Here is a 25,827-nt window from a genome sequence, read left to right as displayed (position 1 = left end):
TTTTCCTCTAACAGAAATGTATGTTTCTGTAGTGGATGTTATTCCGAAGGGCAGGATCAAACAAATCTTACATAACGTTAATTGCGTTGCAGGAAGTGTTTACTGATTGGTTTGCCTTTCTTCTCTGTATGTGAAGCATAAGTCAAAAGTGCCCATAAACATTAATTGCCCAACGGAAGCCCTCACTGGAAATACAGTATATGCTAATGGAGTATATATTCATTAATATGTGAGAGTCTCACACAAACTTATGGTTTAGGAGGCAGCAGGCACATCATTAAAATTCCACGAGAGGTGGTCTTTAGAGACTGAACAACGTGATAAACCATATGTTGGAACTTTTTGCAGCAATTTAAAAGTAGTTTTGTAAATTCCATCTCAGTAGATATTTTTGGAATTTCATATGGTTGAGTTTAATAAATGGAGATCATAAATATTTGAATATCAATAAATTGCTTTTTAAACCTCCGTGTTATACAGCTTTGATTCAATTGAAACGTTTGGTGGAGCCTGCTGAGGGGAATGAGGCAGAAACTGGAGTAGCGTTAAAGCTGTAGCAGCATCAGACACCCTGAGTGGATGAAGATGATGTGTTTTAAAGGGTATCAGGCTAGACGCTGAAGGGTTGTGTTGCTGAAAGGTTGTATTGAGGACTTTCTTCTCTTTCGCTCCACTTTCTCTGAATGTGAGTGTGTGTCATGGTATTAATTGTCAACTGGACAGAATCCAGAATCACTTGAGAGATGGGTCTCTGGGCATGCTTGTGGGGGATTATCTTGATTATTGGTATGGGAAGATTTATCATAATTGTAAGTGGAACCATTCTATGAGCAACGGGTCCTGGACTTTATAAAATGTGGAAGATGGGCTGCACACTGGCATCTATCTGCTCTCTCCATTTCCTGATTGTGGATGAGATGTGATTGCACAACACATGTGATTAAACTCCTGCCTCCTCCTCTGTAATGGACTGTATCCTTGACCTGTGGGCCAGGATAAGCTTTCTCTTTTAAGTTCCTTTTGTCAGAGTATTTCATCACAGCAACGGGAAAGGAAAGCCAGCGCCCCCCCCCCCCCCCCCCCCGTGCTTGTGGTTCACTCACAGCCCTGATGCGTTTCAAGCACTTCTTCAGCCACATGCGAATGGTCTGCTTAGCCACCTCCTCCTCGATGGTGTACTCCAGCTGCTCCCTGGCCAGCAGCTCCTCCAGCTGCAGGCTCTTCCTGATGTCCACAGAACGGTAGGAGAGCATGCTAGAAGACAGGAACAGCAGCAGCACCACTGGTCAGATTCACCTGGTGTTTAGAGCCTCAGGTGTTCAAAATGCAGAGGACACGTCTTTCCAGCTCATCAGTGTAGCATCTGATGCCACTCACAGCTGGGTGATGGGCTGGTTATGTCACCTCTGTGTCTCCCTTGTCTTGTGTGAATGCTGAGGATAGTCTTGGCACCTACATTTTTGAATACATTAACTGGCAAGCTAATGTCTGTAAGATACTTAGAACGATGAATGTATCTGAGCGCCAATGCTGCGGAAGACCCATGTTAGATGATTCCGGCAGCTCTAGCTATAAAGTACATACTCTTGAATACCTTTTGCAGAAAGATGGTTCCATCCACTCCTTCCTCATGATTCGCTGTAATTGGTGATGGTTAATATCCTTGCCTGTGAGTTATGCATACCCCACTCCACTTCCCTCTATTTTATTTATCTCTCTGCATCTTTCTTATTAATTTCACAAGATGCAAAGCTATAGCTGAATAAACACTCTCATTTAGTCCTTGGCTCAACATGTCTATGCAGTGGTAAGTAAAACTATCATTTTTGTGCAGAGGGGAGTCAGATAATTCCTAGCAGGGACTGACCAAAGGGGAATACAGACCTATCTGGTAGAACTGTACACTTGTGTAGCTTCAGCACCCTGGAATTTCATACAACCTCTGTTGTGAACCTGAGGCCACCTTCGGAGCTCCAGTCACAGCCCAATACCTTCAGGAGTAGTGGGTCATTGATCTTCTCTTCTTTGCTAAATGTCCCCCCGTTGTGTAGAAAATCCTGCATTGTGTTTCATAAAATGCTTCTAAGTCCTTGAGATTCATCAGAAATTTTATTATTGCTTAACTTCTGTGGAGAATGAAGGGCCAACATCATCATCGTTAACTTTGCTTGGTTTCCTTTGCTCCAGAGAGGTCAAATGTTAATTATTGATAACAACAGTGGGTCTGGGTGCTTCATGGACAACCTAAAAACACTGTGCCACCACTAGAAAAGATCAGCATTCTGAGAGGCATGTCATTCCTCCTCATACATAATTGTGCCCCGTATTTTTCTGTGCTCCTTAGCTTATTCATGGATGAAAGATGGTAAGAGGCAGAATTTGTGACTTTAGGGAGCTTTTCCCAGGCCTTTCCCTTGCTAGTACGACCCTTTTTCTTTTTTTTTAGCTGTAAGTTTTATCTACCTGAATGACCCCCAAATTTGTGACAATACCCAACAATTAACATGCCAGGTACAATATTAGTAAAATAGCTACAGTCAGTCAAATGTTTTAACCAGTTTCTGTGTCACAGATACTTCTGGCATGAAAGTTTGTGAAGGGTTTCTTAGAATGATGTTTCACAGGCTATTTTATAAAGGAAATCAGCTATATTAAAAAAGACCTTTCCATTAGTTTTCGTGATATGGGTCATAAGTTCTATATTGACTCATTAAATAATATGCAGTTTAGGTCAAATGACACTGTAATTTGAAAGAACTTGTGGAGCATAAATGATATTTTAAGATTTATATCAAGAGCTTCAAGTTGTGACCTTATATGTAGAGTTCACTGCAAACCTACTTAAGGTGTGGCCAGACTAGAGTATCTGGGGATTTAATCCAAGACAACTGTTATCTTTACAAAACAGACACACACAGACACAGACACACAGACACACACACAGACACACACACACACACTCTGTGGGACAATGGTCTGTACCCTGTCACTTGTATTTTAAATAAACACTGATTGGCCAGTAGCCAGACAGAAAGTATAGGCAGGGCCACCAGGCAGGAAGTAGATGCCGGGCAATGAGAATTCTGGGAAGAGGGAAGTTTAAGTCTGCAGTTGTCACCCAGAGAGAGAGAGAGACACAGAGTAAGCAAGATGTAACTGCCTCACTGAAAAAGGTACCAAACCACATGGCTAACACAGACAAGAATTATGGGTTAATATAAGTTATAAGAGTTAATAAGAAGCCTGAGCTACTAGGTCAATCAGTTTATAACTAATATAAACTTCTGTGTGACTTCTTTGGAACTTAACAACTACAGGAACTGGGCAGGACAGAAACCTCAGCCAACATACTTACACACACACACACACACACACACACACACACACACACACACTGAGAATGGCTTGTGTGAAAGTGAAGGCAGAGATTACAGTATAGATCACACTGCTAGCTAAACATTGCAAGAAGCCACTCGAAGATCTAACAGAAGGTTGGAACAGAGTCTTCCTCATAACCTCACAAAGAACCAACCCTGCCCATGACTTCAGGTTTCCTGCTTCTGGAACCATAAGCAATAAACTTCTGCTGTGGGAACTTGAGCACAGAGTTTCTAGCAAGATGACACAGATGCTCCTAAGAGAAACTGAAAGAGCTGAATTTGAGCCTTTATCCTATCTGGTGCAGAAAACGTGAAAATGTAGTGCTTTAAGCAACAGAGCAATTACAAAAGAGCAGGTGGGGCAGATTCTTAGCAGACTCACCTGAGTGAAAAGATATGGATTTCAGCTCCGTCTTTGTCAAGGAACCAAGTGACCCTGAGGAAGTCACTTAATTCTTGCAGGACCACACCCTCATCCCCATATCTTCTCTTTCTTTCCTCCTGGGAGGGCAGGCCATGGCTTCCTATCCTTGTGTGAGGCATTGATCAGACATGATCATAACGAGGCAATGAGAAAGACTACTTCATTCCTTATCACCATGGCATCATGGCAACTCATATTTTAAATATCCTTGGTAACTGAATTCATGGGCCTTAGTTTGTTATAGCTTTCATTTCTGGCCCCAGCAAACTCAGTGACACTGGTCTTTAGAACCAGCTTCATACCTCAAGACATCATGAAAGGTGACATCACCACCATTGTGTAGCCTCTCCATCTCATAACACATGTGCTTAAACAGGAGCTTGTCTTTGTCAAGGTCCACTTCCAGCCTCCCACGTAGCAGCCGTAACAGGAACTTCACTCGGAAGGTGGGGATTACACCCTGGGTGAGACAGCACAAGGGCCAGCAAAGACAGTTATCAGGAGGCTCTAGGAATTCACTGGGAGGGGATCTGTTTTTACAGGGCAACCTAGACAATAAAATGAATCTATGAGCCAAGACTGGTGGCTCAGGCTTATAACCCAAATATCAAGTAGGCAGAGTCAGGGGGATCACCAGCATAAACAGCCCCAGACAGGAAGAAAGTCATGGGCTTCTTTGAAAGCTGCGCAGAATGATGTGTGATAGGCATATAATGTGACGTACTGATCAGTAGCCTTGTGCTGCTCTGGTCTAATGGCTTTCCTAACTTCTGAGCCAGGGAGGGTGAGGAACACCCATACAGCTTTCCCTAGCCGGCCTTTAGTTCTTATGCTCAGCAGTCTATCCAGCTCTGCACACGCAACCTTGATGAATACTTTCAAAGAGTAGGCAGCACACCCATACACAACCCTCCTCATTTGATTTGGGTCTCAGGGACTTATTAACATTTGTTATTCTGTTTCCACTGAAAGGTTTCTTTGTAGGTCTTCACAGTGATTAGAGCAACTTACAGATAAGACAATGAGGCTTCAGCTTTGCTCTCATCTGGGATAAACCTGGACACTGGGACTCTAAAAGTTATCACTCTATCCCATATAACACAGTCTAATCCACCAACTCTGACTATATCTTTGGATGAGCCTGGTGACCTACGGCTTCTTCCTAGTCATTAGGATGTCAGTGTGAATGGGGATGTAGTCTTTCCTAAACATATCAAATGAGAACAAGTTCCTATGGGTAATGTTTACAGAGAAAATACAGATCTCGGTGAGACAAAAGAACCAGACCAAGTATCCCTGTCCTCCACAGTTCACAAGTTCACTGGAGCCCAGTTGGGGGACAGGGAGGACTAGTGAAGACAGAAAGTAAAGTGGGGGTGAAGACGCCAGATCCTGCCTTGCATATCATGGGTGATGACCACACCTTGTCTTCCTGACCCTTTCTTCTGTCAACTATGCTAGTTCCTTGCCTTTGTACTCTCAACTCTTCCTGAACTATGTTTTGGTCTTCCCAGGATGGGTCTTTCCATGGCTGAACTTTCCTCATTTCTTTTTTTTTTTTTCCGAGACAGGGTTTCTCTGTGGCTTTTGAGCCTGTCCTGGAACTAGCTCTTGTAGAGCAGGCTGGTCTCAAATCACAGAGATCCGCCTGCCTCTGCCTCCCGAGTGCTGGGATTAAAGGCGTGCGCCACCATCGCCCGGCCTTTCCTCATTTCTTGATGTGAGCGCAACCATCACCTCTTCACTCAAACCTTCATGACCTTCTCAGCTAAATCCATGTTCTGCCTGCTTTAATGTAGTCTTAACTTCTGGAACTCCATAGGAGTCGAATATCTCCTACAAAAGTGTTAGGGCCAGAAGTGTTTCACATTTTGGGTCTTATAGACTTTGGAATATTTGCATTTATAGAATGAATGATTTGGGGATAAGATCCAAGTCTAAGCATAAAATTCATTCATGTATTTTTAGTTTTTAATCTTTCAAAACAAGTTCTTGGGTGTCCTAGGCTGACCTTTAACTTAAGGCTGTCAAACTCCTGATTCTCCTGCATCTGCCTCCCACGTACTATGGCTACATCTGCAGGTGCGATTCATTTATGTCTCACATATGCCTTATACACATATCCTGGAAGTGACTTTATAAAATATTATTAGTGTGCGTGGGTTTTGACTGTGAGGTGTCACGTGAACTCAGGTGTGAGTTCTTTGATTTGTGGTGTTGTGTTAGTACTAGAAAGAATTTCAAGTCTGAATTTTGGGCTAGGGATACTAACCTGTGCCACATCATTTCACCTTGATGGATTGTCCCCCTTTAGTACATAAGCTCTGTGGGCACAGGAAGCTTAGCATTTGGGGATTGCTTTACCTCAGTGCCCAGACATGTGCTTGATTTTGAGAAGGTAAAGATAAAAGAGGTTAAAGAGGAGAAGAAGAAGAAGGGAAGAACAAGCAGGATACTGAGGAAGAGAAAGGGAAAGGGGGGAAGAAAGAAGGTAGGTGAGAACAAGGAAGTTGTCTCTGCCTTGGCTAACTCTTGGAAACCCTGGTTAAGATATTTACATACTAACTTAGAAATAGTTCAAAATAACCAGGTCTCCATGCAACTAATTAATTTTTTGGTGGTTCTGGGGTTTGGAGCCAGGACTTCTTGCATGTGCAGCAAACACTCAACCCCTGAGTTACAACCTCAGACATCACTTGTAACTCATATTTGCGTTTCGTCTAGATGGCTGCCTAAGGTTGAGGGGATGGTAAGTGTGTAGTAGGTTTCCCCTCTTGGACCTGCAGTTTCTTCCTTCTGCTCAAGCCCAGGACAGATGTCCTTCAGTTTTCTTCTTTTGCTGACCTAGTCTAAAGACTAGGCTGTTCACAGCTGGAAAGAACGCGAGGAAAGGCCGTTCTGCTCCCTGTCCTCTCATGCTCATCTGACTCAATGACAAGTTTCCACAATGCAGCAGTGAGAGTTCCAGATTTAGTCTATCTCAATCCTTACCCTAAGACCCTTAAAATAGGTCATTTGTTCCCTTTGAGATGGAGCAGCCCATTCCCCCACCCCTAGGTCGAGGAAGATCTTCAACGCCTGATTCTCCTGCTTCCAGTTCCCAAATGCTGGGAGCACAGTCATGAACCACTGTACCCAGTTTTATTTGGTGTTGGGGATCAAAACCATGATCCTACGTGTGCTTGGTGAGTAAGTGAGCCAGACCCACAGTTCCTACCTCTCTCTTATCATCCACCATGTTCCATATGATTTGAAAATGGCGAAGATCATTGTAACTTAAAAGCTGATCCTCTTCAGTGGAATAAAATAAGGAGAAATTCTCCACAATTATGGCTAAGAAAAAAATTCAGATGTTAGACAAATATACTAATGTGTCACTTTTTTAGAAAAAGTAAAGCATCTATAATAATTAATAGATATTATCTCTCACATTATAAAGCCAATTTTTCAAAGTGATTTCAGTACAGTTTCCAGGTTGGCATGTCTCTCACTTGGGCTAAGCTATTTTTTCAGTACTTGCCTTTCCAAAACATGAGGGTTATGGGCTCAAAAGCACTCTGTGTAGACATTCATGCCAGCTGGCTCCTACTCTTACTTGAGAGTTCCAGGGCATTTTAAAGGGTCATATTGTGTCTGGGTGGCCCCACAGCTGGGTGGACAAAATATATCTTTTAAAACAAAAAAAAGTGATAAATGAGGCTATGAAAGTAGCCCTCCCTGATTTGTGTTCAGCCCAATCCATGGGAAAAGCTCTTTGGTAATTAATGAGCATAATAAATAGGACCACTCTCGAATCTGCAATCAGCTGCCATTTCTATGCCTTCCAAAGGTCTTTTCAGCTCCTGGGTTGAGAGGCAACAATTTATAATTAGTGCCATGAAACTCCCGCCCCAAGCAATCCAGGATAATTACTCGAAAATTGTACATAATTATCTAAGTACCTGAGTTTGAAGAGATGAAAAAATAATTCCACGAACATCTCTTACCTACAAGCAGATTCAGCATGATGTAGGCGATGATGACATAGAAGGAGCAGAAGTACATCAGTGCCCCTGCGTAATTGCCACAGTCTGTGGCCCAGTATGTAAATTCATCCGGAGTGCAAAATGGAGGCTGAACCTGTGAGGCAGTGGAGGACATGGAGGGGAGAGTAAGATAATGGGAGGGCACAGATTTCTTCTGATTGTAGTGCTCAATGAACCTATTCTTGACAGTATGGGATGTAGTTAATGTAAGGCCATCATGATTAATCTGTACATAAGTATAATACACATACCAAATTCACATTAAAGTTGTGTAAGAACCAATTACCTATCCTGAGACACCAAAATGAGATGTTATAGAAATGTATGAAATTCAGTAATTAAAAGCCATGCATTCCGTTGGACCCACAAGCCCTTCTGTGATACTGACCTGGCTTCTCTGAAGCAGAACGACTAGTTCTTTCCTCTGTATTCCCACATACTCTTTTGGGTCTCCTATTTAGGATTTATTTAATTCTGCCTTGCGTTGTACCTGATTTGATAAATTCGGCTTCTATTTTTTCATGTTTAAAATTTCCTATGCCCCACTATGTGCTATATTTGCACCAAGCATTAGAGATAGATTAATAACAAAGGCATGCCCCTGTTCTCTGAATGCTGACGACAGTTTAAGATCTCATTTACCAGCACAAGGGTCATTAGCTCCATATAGTAATTTAAATTTAATTTGTATTAATTAACAAGCAAAAATAAATGGAATATAAAAGAGTTTTTCAGATACAACTGGTCACACCAGTGGCTCAATACTGAGCCATACATGGCTAGCAGTTTCCTGTCTGGACAGCACAGGCTTCTTTACTGAATGTCTATAGGACATCACTGTTGTCTGTGAGGTGATAGGGAGGGGAAAGAGAGAAGTTTAACTCTACAATTCTCTAGAGCTGTTATGCATGTCCAAACAAAAAATACAGATTACTGTAAGAATGGATAACCTATGGTTTAAAGTGTGGGCAAACATGCCCGAAGACACAAATGTTAACACCATGGTTAGAGGATCATACAGACTTATTGGACAGAAAGGAGGATACCAAAAGGAAGAGTGGCTCAGTCTACATAACGTATTCGCCTTGAGGAACCTTTGGATCTGCAGAAGGCCTATGGCCCAGGACAAAACAGAGACTTGGTGAGTCTCTGATGAATGTGTTAAGTAAATTTCCTTGTTTTGATTGCTAAGCTATGAAGGATAGGAACAAAGGAACAGTGCTCATTACTAAATATTATTAAAATAGCTTAAGTTATGTTAAGTGAATATTTGGGATATTTTGCTCTTTATATTCATATCTTATAGTGTTAAAAAGTCAAAGTTAGGGACTAGGTGGTCAGATTATTCTTTTCTTATTAAATACAAGGCCTTTGTGCTAACAAGGATACCATTGCCATGTACTTGTGACTTTATGTTGAGGCACTGAAAATGATGAGGGGGTATTTACCATACAATCATGCATAATCTTGTTCCAGTCTTCCCCTGTGACGATTCGGAACAATACAGTAATGGCTTTGCCAGCTGAAGAAAAATTGGCATGCCTAATTCAATAAAACAGAATGGAGATTGCATGAGTTGTCATCGTCATGAAGAATATGGGTAGTCACCACCAAACAGCTTGGTTGCCAGGTTATGGTTATCAAAGCTTAAAGCCTCTTGCTAGCAGTGTGGCTTCTTGACAAACCAGCTCTCACAAAATCACCAGTTTACTGGCTTTCATTTTGATCAACTGAGTGAGCTTTGGCTACAAAGAAGTGATTCCTTCCTTTGCTTGGTCATCGAAGAAAACTCAGACTTCACCAAACAAATCACCTGCCAGCAAGGCATTTGCACGTGTTTTGTCATATTAGAACTTTTAAGATGACAACAGCGGATGCTTCCATAATGTGGAAGATGAGCTTCTGAAAATGCTTTTCTCCTAACAGAGTGTTTTTGTAGGTTCTAACTTCCTACCAAACTGCTTTATTCCCAACAAAATGATATAGCATTTCAGAGAAGTACATGGAAATTAGGAGTGGTTATTCCCAACAATAGGTAGAATTATAAATTTTTTTGCTTTGTTTTTGCATTTTCTAAGGATTCTAAAATAAACATGCTTATCTTTGTCAATTTGAAAATGTCATTAAAATATGTATGCTTTATTTTATTTTCCAACCGATTACTACCCCTTTTCACCAACGCTATGAAAAAGTTTACTTGGTAAATGAATAGGAAGACAAATACATGCTGACCTGTTAATGTTCTCTCCGTATTTCACAGTACCAAACAGAACAACCCCAGCAAAGGCATAGCACAGCAGCAAGAGGAACATCCCTACGATGATAAAGAAGCTCTTGTACATGCTGACAACCACGGTCAGAAGGAGCATCTTTAATGTCACCTGTGGATGAGAAAGGGTGCAGTCAGGGCAGATGGAGAGAGGAGGAGAGGGGGAGGGAGACACAGTTCTAGCTGTAGGGAGGAGCCACCTGGTGAATAATCTATAGGCAGGTTGGCTGTGTAGCAATTCCCAAGTACATCGTTTGAATGTTGTTTCCTGTTAGATATTAAATCTAAATATTATTCAAAAACCATCTGGCATTGAGAAATGTTATTCATACTTCAAACAGTTCAGTCATTCAAGAGAAATTAATTGTATTAACAATACAAGATTCTTAGTCTTTCACTTCCTCTTCTTTTTCTACCCAGACATCTGTAAGGTCAACACATTTTTGACTTATAGCTAATATTTTTTCAGTCAATTAAAATTTTTTTTAAAACAAGCTTTTTTATTTTATACCAACCCCAGTTCCCTCTCCCTTCCCTCTTCCAACTCTCCCTACTCCCCATCCTCAGAGAGGATGAGGTCTCCCATGGGGAGTCAACAATGTCTGTCACATCACTTGAGGCAGAGCCAAGCCCCCCTTTCCATGTATCAAGGCTGAGAAAGGTATTCCTCCATAGGTAATGGGCTCCAAAAAAATTGTCACCCACAGACGTCCTAAAAAACTAAATGTAATAATTGTTTAATGTCAAGTAACTACCAACGATTAAATCTAGTAATTACATGGATATATGAAATCGATATGTGAAACAATGCTAGTGACAAAAGAAGCAGTATCCCTTGACAAACGAGAACACAGGTAGTATGTGGTATGCATAAATGCTAACAAGGACTCTAGAACAATGGAAACATCATCAATTATAAATTTTCTGCAATAAAGTTAATTTAAAAAACATTAAGTTTAGGCACATTAAGAATGACATTGACTTTTGGTTTCAGAGTTAACATGTTTTCTTTCATATTTTGCTCAGCAAATATGATAAACAAAAGTAACAACAGGAAATATAGTCTAAGATAATTAGCCTTCTGATTTAATGTGATATTTAATATCATTAATCTTGACTTATGAAGTTTAGTTCTTTGTTGACCATAACAACCAGGTCAGTTGGCACCAGTGATTCAATGCTTATGGAACCATTGAAAGGATTCTGCATGACAGACTTACATGCTTTCCACAGATGGAGAAAAATCGAAAGACAATCACACAGGCTCCCATCATGTAGGTGTATGCATTCTGAAATTTAAACAGAAGACAGCCTTTTTTTTTTCAATTTGCACAAAAGATCTTGTTATAGTTCCATTTTTCATTTTGCTTTCTGTGAAATCTAGTAAATAATTAGTTTAATAAAATGTGAAAATTACTATAAGAAATTTATCTAAAATAAAGATGCCGAAAAGGTCACTGCAAAAACTCATGAATAAGTATTAGATTTAAAATCAAATCTGAGATGAAACTTCTGGTTTTGTTTTGCTTAACTGAATTCTGTATTTTGAAACTCTTCACGTAAAGCAGTGACCAGTCCTTTGGAAGACAGGGCAGGAAATGTAGGGGGTAACCATGCAATGGGAGGAAGTTGAATGAGACAGGAAATAAAGGCATAATAAAGAGTGGTCAAATGTTGAAAAGAAGGCTTGAGGGGATTGGAGAGATAGCTTAGCTGGTCTTAGAAGTCTTGCCTAACACATGCAAGGCCCTGGGCTCAATATCCTATGCTACCCAGAGTAGTAGTGATGTCTATAATCCCAGCACTTGGGAAGCAGGAGAAGAAGGATCAAAATTTTAACGTCATCCTTGACTACATATTGACTTCAAGACCAGCCTAGGCTACATGGGACCTTAATTCCAACAACAGCAACACTTGAAGACAGCTTTTCCTGAGATCAGTCCCCTGTTTATAAATAGATCCATTTTAGAAAAAGTACCCCTACCCCCCAGCTCAAGAGAACTGCATCAGCTTGCTCTTCAAGTGTATGCTGAGGGCCAGAGATCACTCTGTGCTTTATGATTCACAAGGTTTCTTCTGAGAAACAAAGATGCTACTGGCCACAGCATAACAGCGGTGACATTCAGCCGATGCCAAAGCATGAGCATTCTCCAGGAGCTGCCTTGCCAAATGACAACAGTCCCAGATGGGTCCCTGGAAGGGGGTCCACTGAGCTCCTTGGTGAGGTAAATGGACAGGAATGTGGGCACGGAGCATCGTTGGATGGAATACAGGGACTTTGTGTGCCTTCCTTCTCAGCAGTCCGCTGCAAAATACGGCAAAGAATGATTGCTTTTCTCGGACCAGAGGTTTTTCTCAGGGGAAGAACTAAAGCAGTCAAGTAGAACAGGGAAGCTTTTTGGTGGCTCAGAATTTCCTCTGTGGGTGATATTTGAGATTAGGAAGCCTACCATATTCTTCCATTTAGAGTGAGTAGCATTTAGTCAAAAGTTTGTCTAGATAAAGTAAGCACAATCATAACATGCTTTTTCTGCCTCTTCTCTCCACATTAGTTCAGGATTTATTATTTATTTATTATAGAAACCCTAAGTCCTTACATTAGAAGTCATGATAACCACAGCCCCTGGGATAAAGACTGGGTGATTTTCACATGGACCCCAAAGTCCTGAAAAGACTTAAATTTCCATTTGTTCAAACCTTGTGATATATTATATGTTGTGGCTCCTTCTACTTCAGCCACAACACCTCCCTTTGTCCAGTCCCTGCACCCTTTGATCCTAGCCAAGGGCATCTGAAATGTTCTGTAGATGGAGTCTAGTCCTTTGGGGGAATGCCTTCTATGTCCTATTTGATATAGGCGTTTCCCACTCCTCACGGTTGTCATGGGAACATGGATTTCCTTCATCTTTCCCAGCATACCCATGGTTTTTCCTGGTTTGTGAGCACATGGTGAAGGTCTCTCTAGCTCTCCAGGCTATGAAGTTTATGAGAGCAGTGAATATATTTGTTTTTCTCATTTCTTTCTTCTTAATCATCCTATACTACTCTTCTCATCATTATATCCAAGGCCATTTATTATTTGAGAAGGTGGATACAAGTATTTGAGAACCTAAGCAACTTCTAATGTCAAAGGCAGCCACTGGTTTAAGAAGGCCACTCAACATATTTATGAATATAGCAGATCCAAACTAAAGCAAGATCCTTCTGATAAGCAAATGGACTCCATGAGTACTGATACTTTCTGTCAGTCATCTAATATTAAAGAGGGTGGGAGAATGTGGGACTCTGATAACACCAACCACTGGGCCTGTAGAAGACTAATGAAAAGATAGTACTTATAATTTATGCCTTATATGCTGCTATAATGCTTAGAGCAGTGGTTTTTAATGTGTGGGTTCCAACCCCTTTGACAAACCTCTCTCCAAAAAATATTTACACTATAACTCATAAAAGTGGCAAAATTACAGTTATGAAGTAGCAACAACAATAATGTTATTGTTGGTAGTCACAGCATGAGAAACTGTATTCAAGGGTCTTGGCATTAGGAACGTTGAAAACCACTGTCTTAGAGCATACAGTGTGAGCCACCATCACATCAGTGACCATATTTTATTTTCGTTGGATAACACCACTGTAGACTAGCCAAGTTTTCCAATGGCTGTAGATTTGAGGGCTGGACCCCAGACATGGATATTGATGGGTTCAGAAAATCGGTATGAGAAAATTGGGAGAGAAGAGTGCCTTGAGTACATAGGGTTACATTATAAGTCTTAGTCTTGCTTGTATTGGGGTGGCACAGATGCTTCTTTGTCTCAGAGTACAAGGTCTGAGTCTTCAGATTCTAGCTCTTTAGATCTGCACACCATAGGTCTTTGAAGACCCAGGATTTGCCTATGTCGGAAGTGTAGGTGTGTGCACATATACATATTTGTGTGTGCCTGTGTGTGTGTGTGCATATGCAATTTGCAAGCATGTCCTGGGGCTTTTATGAGCAAAGCTCAGATTTAGAAATTTGATCCAATGCCCAAGAGGTGACTGGAAACAGCCCTGGACTAGGGAAAACCGAAGTATCAGCTAAAATAAAGTTCAAAGATGTGCCTACCAGCAGAGCAAAGTGAAGCACCACCCACACGACACCAAGAGATGTCACCAAGAGATCATATCTGTTTCTTCTGCTCTGCCAGAAGCCAGCTGGTGACATTGCAATGATCTTCATGGTAACCTAGAGAAAGCAAGAAAGAAGGACACCAGGCTAGTTCTTAGACATGTTTAAATCAATTAGTTAGACATGTTATATATAATTAAGGACATAGTTAATAAGAGAGTTAGTCACAAAGATACATTTTTTAAAAAGCCAAGCAGACTGCTTATCTATTCTCTATATTTGTTCCCTGGATTAATGACTAAGTACTCATTGCAGGCTATTTTTCTACCTTGACTGAAAAACTGTATTTTGGGAAACATCAGCCAGTTTACAGAAAATGATAATTCACTTGCTTTTCAAAAAAGATTGACTGGAAAATAGATGTGACACAGGGAACACACTTTAGATAATAGTGGCCCCACTTGTATGTTTACATCTGTGCTGTAATCTGAATCCCTGATCAACAGTGGCTTGTGTCCTGTGCTCCAAACATGCAAACCCTGTTAGTAGGCAGGCCAATGCTCAGACACAACAATCAGCAGGAATGTTTCAGCAATTAGACAAATTGGAAATATAAAGTGAAATTTGTTGAAGTTAATCAGCACAGCCAGAAAGGAGATAGATGCCCATGAAATCCACCCCTTAAAGGTTTCAAAAACGAGAACACAGAACTGGAAGTAGACGCCATCACGGTGGGGTACTGTTTTCCTTTTCATTGATCTTAGCTTTCCCCAGAGCAGCAGGCTCATCACTGTACCTCTAAGACAAAGATGAAGGTGAAGACAACTGACATGGTTGCCAAAGGAACGGTCACAGGATCCTCGACGTCCCACTGCAAGCAGAGCACAAGTCACTGTAGCACCCACCAGGCAGACTTTTCCCTCTCTGCTCCCCATCTTAGCACACACAACAATTTTACATTTACTAAAGGTCAGAGCTGCAATCACACACTCCAAAAGTCTCAGGGTGAAGCAGTACCTTGACTGATAGCAACACAGACTGGGCCAGAACCAGCAACGCGATTGTCCTCTTAAAAAAGGGATGCTGGGTTATGTCATACATTTTAGCTCTAAAGCCATCGTTATCTGAAAAAGAAAAGTGTAGGCGAGGGCACTTTAGACACAGGCCAGATTTGCTTCCTTGTCTTTTCTATTCTTTAATGTTCATCTTCAAACCCATTACAGCCTTCCCCTCCAGTTCTGTCTATTGTGAGTGCTTTGTAGGAATGGCTGGCACTTGATATTAAAATGACAGTGCACAGTAACATCCATATTGGAAGGAGAAACGCATCATTCGATTTCTGTTGGCTTAATACATTTCCCTCATATTTCTAAAAGGCAAGCACAAATGTATTTTATTTAAAAATTCAGTTTTTTTTTCATTAAGGCTTATTCAGAGAGCACTGAAGCTCAGCCTTTAGGTGGCTGATTTTAATAGCCTTATGGAGAGATCAGCAGTTTGGAGTCTGTTTCTGTATTAACTTATGCACAACCCCCTAGTGGCCTCACGATTATTATTTTAATTTAAATCCGAAGCTCTTAAGGAATCAGGAACACTAGTGCCCAACATGAATAAAATCAGAGCATCTTTGATACCGGGCCGAGGTGGGAGATGAAGAGGTTGTGCGATCTTCAGTCTGCTCTTGAGATCTTCCCATCTTCTCTGATCTACTGTCAGCAAAGCCGTCCCCTTGGAAACAAAGGAGACAGTGGAGGGAAAGGAAAGGACATGGAGGAGACCTGACAGAAAGACAGTCTGCAAGAACCATGGCGGTCGGAGAAATTTGGTCAGAACTAGCAACCCACACTGAGAGGCATTCCTGATAGGGATGGGTGCATGCCAGGGGCATTCAGCAGCCTCAAGCGTGTGTCATTGAAAACCTGTAACATTTGGGCTTGAGGAAGTTTCCAGAATGTTTTCTTCACAATTACATTCCCCAGAAAGAATAGTAACAAACTGGGGCTGGGTTGGTTTCATAGTAGCCAATTCCAGGTCGTCTGCAGTGCTGCTGCTGGACAAGACCATTTGTCCTTTACACATTTTTTTTTAAAAACACTCCAATATGTGCAATTGTAAGACTATTTTTAGGATATAAGAAACCATAGAATTTTCCTTTTTCAGAAATGAATGCTATGATAATTTGCTACGTAGGATCAGATATCCTGTGTTATAAAGTGGAGTACTTGATAAAAATGCACATAAATTATATTGCATTGTATTATTCTACATTAGATTTTATTATACTGCATTATGGAGACATAAGTATAATTTAAGACTAGGACTGGGGGGAATGTCAACCCTTTCTCCATTTCCTTCTGAAGAGATAATGACTGTCCTTCCAGGGAATACCCTTCTCCCTTGGTTTTCAGAAATGTGAGCTTTCTGACTGTAGAAATAAACAAGAATAAATTTGTTTAGAATTTTTTTAAGTTGGTATAAATTGTATCCATTCTGTTTTTCTTTGTCTTTAAAACAAGTCTTATTATTATATTTATTATTTATTTCTTTGTGTGTGTGTGTGTGCGCGTGTGCACGCACGAGTGTGCACACAAACACACATGTATGCCACAGCACATTTAGAGGTCAGAAACATTGCAAACATCTGTTGTCTCTTTCCACCACGTGGATTGAAATTGCATCATCACTTGTTGGGAAGTGCGTTCACTAGAGTCATCTCACTTGCCCACGCTTTTTTAAAAAAAGATTTATTTATTTTAATTTATGTGTTTTGCCTGTATGCTGCATTTACATAACTCATGTGTGTGCATCACACACACACGCACACACACACGCACACAAGAACCTTTCCAACCAACAAATCAAGTGTGTGACATCTGGTAAAATAGCTGCTGACTTCTGCCTCCCTCTTGGCATCTGTTTGGACTGACACACCACGCTCCCAAACAAGCTGTCACTTTCTGACTCTTTTAGGACATAACTATGGTGTTGGAGGCAAACAATCCTCAGTAATTCACAGCTGTTTCAAGACTGACAGTTAATTATACAGCTTCTTCCTGTTATTGAGCACTGTAGGCTGGATCACTTATTGTGACTGACTTGGGAGCTACCCTGGAGCCCAGGCCTCTTGCACCCAGGCCCTTGCACAGGGACCTGTGTACCATCCTGGACTGGAAGTGCCTCATCTCTCTAGCAATGGGCTGATTAGCTTCTTCTTATATTCTAGAGTTCCCAGTGTCTGCTCCACTACATGTCTCAAAGGCATCTAAAAAGACACATCTTTCTCGTTCTGCCTGATATTAAACTGAACACACTGAAGGGTTAGAGTGTCTCATTTCTGAGCGTGTTAGGAAGTAAAAGAGAGGGTGGCATGATTGCTACTGCTCTAAGAGCCATGATTCTGAGAGTTGGAGTAGTATTGGGGTCCAAAGGGGGATTTTTAAGTTGTAGTCTTTGAAAAGCCGAATGAAGTGACATGCTCATTAGGCACACATCAAAGGTGGCAATTGACGGAGTCCGTGGTACCACACACGTTGAGCCTGGGGACAGTGAGTGATAGAGTCTCACATATAGCTACACAAACCAAAGAGCTCTGGCACACAGGCAAATGGAGCTTGCTTTGCAGTTTGGAGATTTTTATGCTCTTGCACTCGAAGAATCACAGACCGTGCTGTTGTAGGAAAAAGTCCGAATCTGGGCCCAAGTGTTTATTCCATACGGTGGTGGCTTTCTCAGCCCCACAGTGCAGCGCTTTGAGATCTGGCAGAAGCTTTTTCTGTCCAGTGAGCGCTCAAAGCTTGTGTGCATTTCAGTGTGATTCTTCTCTCAGGAAAACATAGCCAAGGGACACTCATAGAATGTTTTTCCTTAAACCTGTGCTCCTTAGGAAACCACTGCTGTCTTCCTATCAGTGATCTATATCCATCATGACAGCTGTTAAGACTGAGAGTGCTTCCTGAGTTCAGGAAGTATATAAAGTTTAAATAGATTTTAAAAAAATCTTCTTTCAGTCTATGACTTGACCTGTACATTTTATATGGCTTCTACCTACCTTATCAAAACTCTGAGTTTGCTCACTGAGTAATGAAGAAACACACAATTTGCATCTTTGTAAGGGCAGTATAGACTGCACTCAGAGCATCACTTCAAGGAATCACATTTTAATAACCCACTGACTGCACCCTTCCCATCTGAGCAGGAGATGGGCTTCTCAACTGTGGGCGATTACTGTCACCATAGGGTAAATTTATTAAGAGAATTATTCTCCCAAGTAATGGACCCAAACCACAGCAGTGGTGTGGTTTGTAAAAGAGTTATACAGGTTAGTTACATGAGTTACATTTCAATTTAATGTGGCTCCGTGCTGTGTATGAAAAAAATATTAGCTTAAAGCAAGAGCAAGAACAAAAATTAAGTCTGTGCTATTAACCTGAGAAGGCTTACCTTGTTTTCATTGAAGTTAGCAATAACTACACCAACAAAAAGTGTCAGTCCAATCATGCAACCCAGGAATACGAAAACGTGAATATAGATTCCGTGGATCTGTGTAAATTAAAGAGTTTTTAAAATGATATTAGAGAGTTTTGATATGGTAATGTTGTTATGCATTTCAATGCAGTATTTTTTAATGATTTTATTGAGCTATGCATTTTGTTTTTGCTTCCTCCCTTCCTCTCCCCTCCTATTCTACCCTCTCCCATGGTCCCCACGCTCCCAATTTACTCAAGCGATCTTGCCTTTTTCTACTTCCCATGTGTCTCTCTTAGGGTCCTCATTGTTGTCTAGGTTGTTTGTGAATTTTAGGCTTGTTTTTTTTTTTTTTTTTTTTTTGCTTTATGTCTAAAGCCACTTATGAGTGAGTAATATAATATTTGTCTTTCTGGGTCTGGGTTACCTCACTCAATATGATGTTTTCTAGCTTCATTCATTTGTCCACAAATTTCAAGATGCCATTATTTTTTTTTCTGCTGTGTAGTACTCTATTGTGTATCAGAGAATTACATGGTCTTGCTTACCGGTCCCACACGATGAATAATGACATCCCTCACTTCAACCCAGCCTTTCAAGGACAGAACTTCAAACAATGCCAGCATGGCATTTCCCACATTGTCAAAGTTAAAATTCCGAGGATTCGCCCTGCAATTAGGAAAGAGGGATGCGAGATGAAGGTCCAGTGCACACCCAGCGGGCCGGTACCTATAAAGTTTTCTAATTCTGAGTGAAGAGTCTTTAACCTGGGGGAAGTTGGGCTTAGCAGCATTCCTTTGCTAAGTTATGGCAATGAGTTTGTATGCTCTCAATATCAATCACTGATTCATGATTCCTTAAACACTTAGCCCATCATTCTTTATTTTCTTTGTGGGGAAGGGATGCCCAAATCTATGTTTTCTAATAATTTATACTTTTTGCTTCTCAGTTGTGAAACTGTTCCTTTTTATTACCTTGTCGGTCTTAGTTAACATATTCTCATTGTTAGTAGAATACATTTTCAGAGTTTTCATTATATTTTCTTTATGAGAGGCTATCTTAAATAGTTAAAAGAATGAACCGACTTTAATAAATTTAATAAATTAAAAGATTTTAATGATTGCTACACATTCTGAGGTTGATGGAGAATATAGCTCTGGGCTGTTGAATATTGTCATCCCATTACATCTTTCTGTATTATGTTTTCATCAGTTTTTCCCATGCGACCTCATCTATCAAAATCTACTTTTCATGAAGTCAGCATTCTAGAGAGGCATTTAGTTCAATATTTTCAACCATCTTTTATGCATTCTTAACCAGAGGAACAATTATGAGATGTGTCTTTATAATACATGGGGATCTAATGAGAAAGCCCAAGACTACAGCTGACTTGGTCCTTAGAGCTTGAGACTGATTGTCAGACACATTCAGTATCAACGTAGAAGCACCACTGAGATATTCATATTTTAAAATTCTGATTTCTATTTTTGTATGAAAGCACAAATATACCATCTTGGATTTTTGCAACCATCTTTCCCCGGGGAGGGTATCAGTTGCATTTCCCATCTCTTAGAGTACACAGTGCTGGTAAAGAGTATGTACACCCAAGGTTTGCTTGCATAAGATCTGAAAAAAATAAATAAAATCAAGGGCGCCAACCCTCAGATCTCATGTCAGTCTTTCTTACTCATCTGTTTTCTTTATGTGAAAAGTGCTTTTGCAGCTAAATCTTCAGCAACTTAAACTGCTTTCATGTCCCACATATTTTAGAAGTTAGAAAATGCTAAGAAAATATTTTTAGGATAAATCAAGAAAACAAGGCACACAGTTGAAAGAATATAACACATTTTGGAAAATAAAACTTTTCCAGTTTAATCATATGAGGTATTTGTTTATGTTGTGCTATCAAAATTGCCAAGTTTGAAATTTGACCTGTAACTCCAGAGGGCTTCAGTAAGTCCCAAACATAAACCATATCGTCATTTCATATACTGCCATCATTTGAATTGTAAGGATGTTTAAAACATTTTTTATGGTTGATTTTTTAAAAAATTTGCAGTCTTGTCTATCGAAGTCATAAAACTAAGACTGGTTCTGAACTCAGAATTTGGTCATTCTTTTGCATCCTGAAGAACATGACCCAGGGCCCCTGAGATCATGATAAAGCTAATGGATCCGTCTCTGAGGACGATGGGCACCATGGAAAACAGTTGTTCCATACCTGCCTGCATCTGGCCCCTCCTTCTTTCCTACCCACCTACCCCTGGCCCTTCTCCTTTCCCTAGTCACCTGTCTCTGGTCTTTCCCCCTTCTCTACTCACCTGTCCTTAGTCTTTCTTCCCTCTCCCTACCAACCTACTCCTGACTCCTTCCTATTCCCTATACACCTGTCTCCAGCCCCCTCTGCATCCTTCTCCTTGCCAGTCCCTTTTTTCCCTACTCACCTGCCCTGACCCCTTCCCTTTCCTCACCTTTTTCCCAGCACCTGTCCTTTAGAAACCCAGTGTGCTTTCTCCTGTGACCCTTTGGTCTGGAATGAGGCCTTTGGGCTAGGATCTCTCCTGTGACCCTTTGGTCTGGAATGAGGCATTTGGGCCAGGGTCTCTCCTGTGTGTCATTCTCTGCACTTGTGCCATTTGTAGGAAACAGACATGGATATTGCAGAAAACAAAAGAACCTCAACGTTGCGGCCTCTTCTCTGTACTGATCACATCTCAAACTCTTGTGGCTTAGATTATTTGATCCCGAGACCCCATAAGACCTGATGTCCTTTTGCTGAGATGCATTTAGCATAGCTTAAAGTTACCTAAAGAGTGAACTTTTGGTAAGCTAGGGGATAGGTTAGGGGCTTGTCGATGCATTATATTAAATTATTTGTAATTTGTTTTCTATTTTCCACTTCAAGTTTTTGAGGGACAAAATCCACAACTTACAGCTGAGTAAATGCGAAGCATTCCTAGTGTAAGTACTGAGCAACTACAATTAGTACAAAAGCAGAATACTTTGGATTTTTACCACCTGTGCATGCTACTTCCTATATTCTAGATCCATTTTTAAAGTAAAGTACATGATATTCATGGTATAATGTATGCTTAATCCTTTTAGCTAAGATGATTTTTACTCTCATCAATTCTGGGTGATTCAGAGGAAAATGAATGTATTTATCTGGAGAAAGTCTGTGGAGTTAGTCTGTTTCCTGCATTAGACAGTGAATATTTATATCTTAATTTCAATTATCAAAATGTTTCTCCAGACATACTCCCAGATATGTTATTTTCTTAATTGTAATTTAGCTAGCATTAAATCAAAAATTTCAGTTTTTAACTCTGATTACATTAAAGAAAGAAAGTGTAAAAAGCATCAAAACTACTGTTGGCATTTGCTAGACTGAAGATTTTTGTTTCACAGTGACCCCATGCTACAATCCAGGTCAACCGGACAAAGACCCATGTAATGATGTCCAAGTGACACCCTTATATTTGCTTGTGATTTAAAAATGTTGTTAAACTTGCCCCTTCCCACAGGTAATAATGAAATATTATATTTAAACTAAAGTTGATTTTTAAAGCCACATAGAACAGGTTTTATGGACAAGTTTAATGTTGCATGACACAACCTGGGACAGGTTTGTTTGTCTCTACACATTGCCTTCCAGTGAGTTCTGGCTCCTGTCCTAACATCTTCAGAGGCTGCAAGCTTTTAGCCATGTTGTCATAGGTTAGATCCTTTTCATGGAAATGTGGTTTTCATATATGAAGCATTCACTTAGACGTCACACCTTAGCCACCTATCACCCCCAGTATGAGAACTCTAGGTGTTTTAAATATCTATGCTATAATATCTGTGTTCTAGAGCCTTGTGAAATCTGTGCATTCCCAGGAACAAGGAAATCCAACATACAGCCTTTCCCTACAACTTTTTTCTGCCTGTAACTATCCTTGGTGTTTCCCTGTGTGTATCCCCACACGGTGTGGCACACTTTCCTCTTGAGACTGTTAGCAACAAGCTAGCTTTTCTTTTCCTTTTCCTTTTCCCTTTCCCCCTTTCCCCCTTCCTTCCTTCCTTCCTTCCTTCCTTCCTTCCTTCCTTCCTTCCTTCCTTCCTTCCTTCCTTCCTTCCTTCCTTCCTTTCTTTATTTTATTTTTTTGGTTCTTCCAGACAGGGTTTCTCTATAGCTTTGGACCCTGTCCTGGAACTCACTCTGTAGACCATAATGGCCTTGAACTCACAAAGATCCACCGGCCTCTGCCTCCCAAGTGCTGGGATTAAAGGCGTGCACCACCACCACCCAGCCAACAGGCTAGCTTTTCAGTGGTGGTTATCAACTGATCAACTGGATATTTTTGTATTTCAAATTTTCTGCTAATCCCCTGCATTTTGAAACAAGAATGCTCAATTGCATCATTCCAACTATGAGTCTCAGCTCCTGCACCTAGAAACACACCAGGGCTTCCTCCAGTGGAGCCTTCCTCTCCCCTGAACAGAGCCCTTTGAAATACAGTTCCATCCAGATGGCTCTAAGAAAAGACCATATCATCCATCAGGTAGATGAGATGGTCGGTTTTGGCAGGTGGAAAGGCAGCTTTGCCTTGAAGCCTCTTGCTGCTCTGCCAAACTCTAATACTAAGGGTCCATTTATGGGACCTGATTTAACTTGGGTGGGGAGCACCTTGGCTTCCTCCATAGTAAGAAGTGAGGACACCATAGTACTCTCCCCCAGACTCACTTATTCTCAGGATGCTCTACTTATGTTGGATAATGGAGGGTGATAAGGTCTTTGTAAATTCTGGGGAGTTGCTGTCTTTAGAATTAAGACCAGCTCAGAGGCTTTAGCCCAAATTCCAAAACAGCAGGGGGAAAAATCCCATTTGATGTCTTGATATAAATAAGTCATTTATGGTATAATGAATATTCATCTCATCAAAATAAACCTTTTGTACCTCTTCAAGTTTTATTTTAATGTAAATTAGACGTTTCCTAAGTGAGTATTGGGATAACGCTTCCCCATGAATTAAATACCTCTTCTCCATGCTCAATCCTACATCCTAAATTAACAGTCATTGGATTAAAAAAAAAAGAAAAACCAATAGCAATCATATTGAATTGCTAATAAAAGAGAATTTTATATTAGAAAAGTAAGTGACAAAACAAGATTAAAATGAGCCAGGGCTATGACTGAGTGAAATGTTAATTTCTTTGAAAAGTTTTGATGAGTAGAAAAGAAAGTCAGTTATGACAAAAACAGGGTATCTGTGGTTCACCCATTAGTCTTAAAGAAAATTTAAAAGGTAATTAAAAGATCAAGGGAAGTTGGTAGAACATCAAGTTTATCAATGAAGCAGAATAATTCTATCCATAATCATTAATAAAACAGACAAGAGAGAAGGTACTGAGCAGGTCCCACCTGTGGTGAAAATACTATGAAAATTTATTTTCCCCCAAAAATGGATTTTAAGGAAAGAATTGGGTCTAATAAACTACACTATCAGTTATTCTTCCCTAGTGTTTCAGCGATGGAGACCCGTCAGTGTACATGGGTTTTGTAAATGAAGTAGCTTTAAAATTTAGAGTTCTCGGTAACTGTTATAAGGACATCAGGTCCTCTTAAAGATGTACGCTCAAAATGAGTTCAGCTTTAATGTGATTGGAAATATTTGGTTTTAAAGCCTCATTAGTTTTAAAAGCTATTTGAATCCAGATATGTGCTTTAATCCATTAGAAAACATCAGTGTTCTTTCATTAGTTTCACAAAGAAACACGGGATACAATGTGCCGCTTGGTTCTTACTGGTCTTTAAAAAGAAAAAAAAACATGTTAAACCCAATATTTTTCCATATATTATTTAAAATAATTCAGTATTTTAAATATAATTATTTGAGTCTCACGCCAAATTATCCTCATTTAAATCCCAACTTATATAATAAGTATAGTATTGCTAAGAATATATTTCTGATGAGCTTACCAAACACGTGGCACCCAAAATCCAGGCTTTTTCTCTCCGGGTCTTAATTTCAAGTTTAAATTCTTGGACACACTTACATTTATTCTGAAGATGCCATTGCAGTCTTCCTAAGGTAGGAGAAAGAAAGGAAGTAGGGGAATCTGGTCATAAGTGAACTCCGAGAGAAGACAGGATTCATTTCTTATGCATGTATCCTATTGGAGGCTTCAATGGAGGTAAAAGCTGATGCTGGTTGAGGGTCTAAATGTCTATTTCCCTAAAGGAGTCACACAGCGACCGATAAAGATGTTCACTAACTTAAGTCACTGGGGAAACACACTTTAGAGCCACTGTGAAGTATTTCATACGCAATGAGAACTCTGCAATGAAAAAGTTAAAAAGACTATGGAGAACAGGGACCCTTGGAACCAACACACACCATGAGGCTAGGAATGGGCACAGTGGTCCAGCTGATGTTGAAATTTAGCCTTCCCTTCTGTGATTGGACAGACAAGCGGGTGCTGCACTTGGGCAAATGGTCTGACTACATTCTCTGAGGATCCTGTGCTTAGTTCCCAGAGTGTACAATGACAAAAAGAGGATCTTATAAGAGCTGAAACCCAGTGAAAGTTGTTAGATTAGTGTTGTCTCTTCTTACAAACGTGCAAACTGGTTCCTGACCTCCAGCTCCCACGATATAAACAATTGAGCACGACTGATCCTTTCCTAGACTCTGCCTTGCCGTCTCACTGCTTGTATGTCTCTCTTACACACACTCTCACTATGAAACCTGCCATATGTAACTGGCCAAGAGGGCCCTCATCAAAGGTTAAACAGGTGGAGCTGCCCAATTGCAGACTCCTCACATCTGTTAGTTAAACAAATCCTTTTCCTTTAAAAAAATATTCAACATCAGGCATTTTGTTGAGATCATGGGATATAGACTATTATACCATATCCAGAAAACACATCTATAAAAAGAAAAAAAAAAACAGTTACAGAGATATCTACCTTGACAATGACATCAATAGCCAGAAGGTAGAAGCACAAATGTCCATAACTGGACACACAAGAATAAATTATAGTATAGTCATTCGTACAGTGGACTAGCCATAGCAAAGGATGGAGTACTTCTAAGTGATATACATAGGTGGCCGTCGTAAACACACATAAGCTAGGTTTAAAAATGCCAGTCACAAAAGACAGTTTGTTATCTGCT

General features: G+C 40.4%; 1 protein-coding gene across 9 annotated transcripts in view; it reads right to left on the bottom strand.

Annotated features, from left to right (window-relative positions):
• LOC130884855 (fibroblast growth factor 14) overlaps nt 1-25,827 on the bottom strand; it is a 989,760-nt gene that overhangs the window by 6,702 nt on the left and 957,231 nt on the right. For all 9 annotated transcript variants that reach the window (XM_057786110.1, XM_057786112.1, XM_057786113.1 and 6 more), the window contains 14 exons: nt 24,630-24,736; nt 19,216-19,336; nt 18,644-18,742; nt 15,838-15,931; nt 15,221-15,327; nt 15,000-15,074; nt 14,201-14,320; nt 11,319-11,387; nt 10,062-10,210; nt 9,278-9,371; nt 7,791-7,923; nt 7,022-7,137; nt 4,107-4,264; nt 1,104-1,254 (listed from right to left, as the gene is read on the bottom strand). In XM_057786110.1, the coding sequence (XP_057642093.1) occupies nt 1,104-1,254; nt 4,107-4,264; nt 7,022-7,137; nt 7,791-7,923; nt 9,278-9,371; nt 10,062-10,210; nt 11,319-11,387; nt 14,201-14,320; nt 15,000-15,074; nt 15,221-15,327; nt 15,838-15,931; nt 18,644-18,742; nt 19,216-19,336; nt 24,630-24,736 (1,593 nt within the window). The remainder of the gene's footprint in view (nt 1-1,103; nt 1,255-4,106; nt 4,265-7,021; nt 7,138-7,790; nt 7,924-9,277; nt 9,372-10,061; nt 10,211-11,318; nt 11,388-14,200; nt 14,321-14,999; nt 15,075-15,220; nt 15,328-15,837; nt 15,932-18,643; nt 18,743-19,215; nt 19,337-24,629; nt 24,737-25,827) is intronic.

This window comes from Chionomys nivalis, chromosome 12 (genome assembly GCF_950005125.1).
Source record: "Chionomys nivalis chromosome 12, mChiNiv1.1, whole genome shotgun sequence".
NCBI classification, from domain to species: domain Eukaryota; kingdom Metazoa; phylum Chordata; class Mammalia; order Rodentia; family Cricetidae; genus Chionomys; species Chionomys nivalis.
Note: the sequence above shows the minus strand (reverse complement) of the source record. Positions and strands in the feature narration are given on the sequence as shown.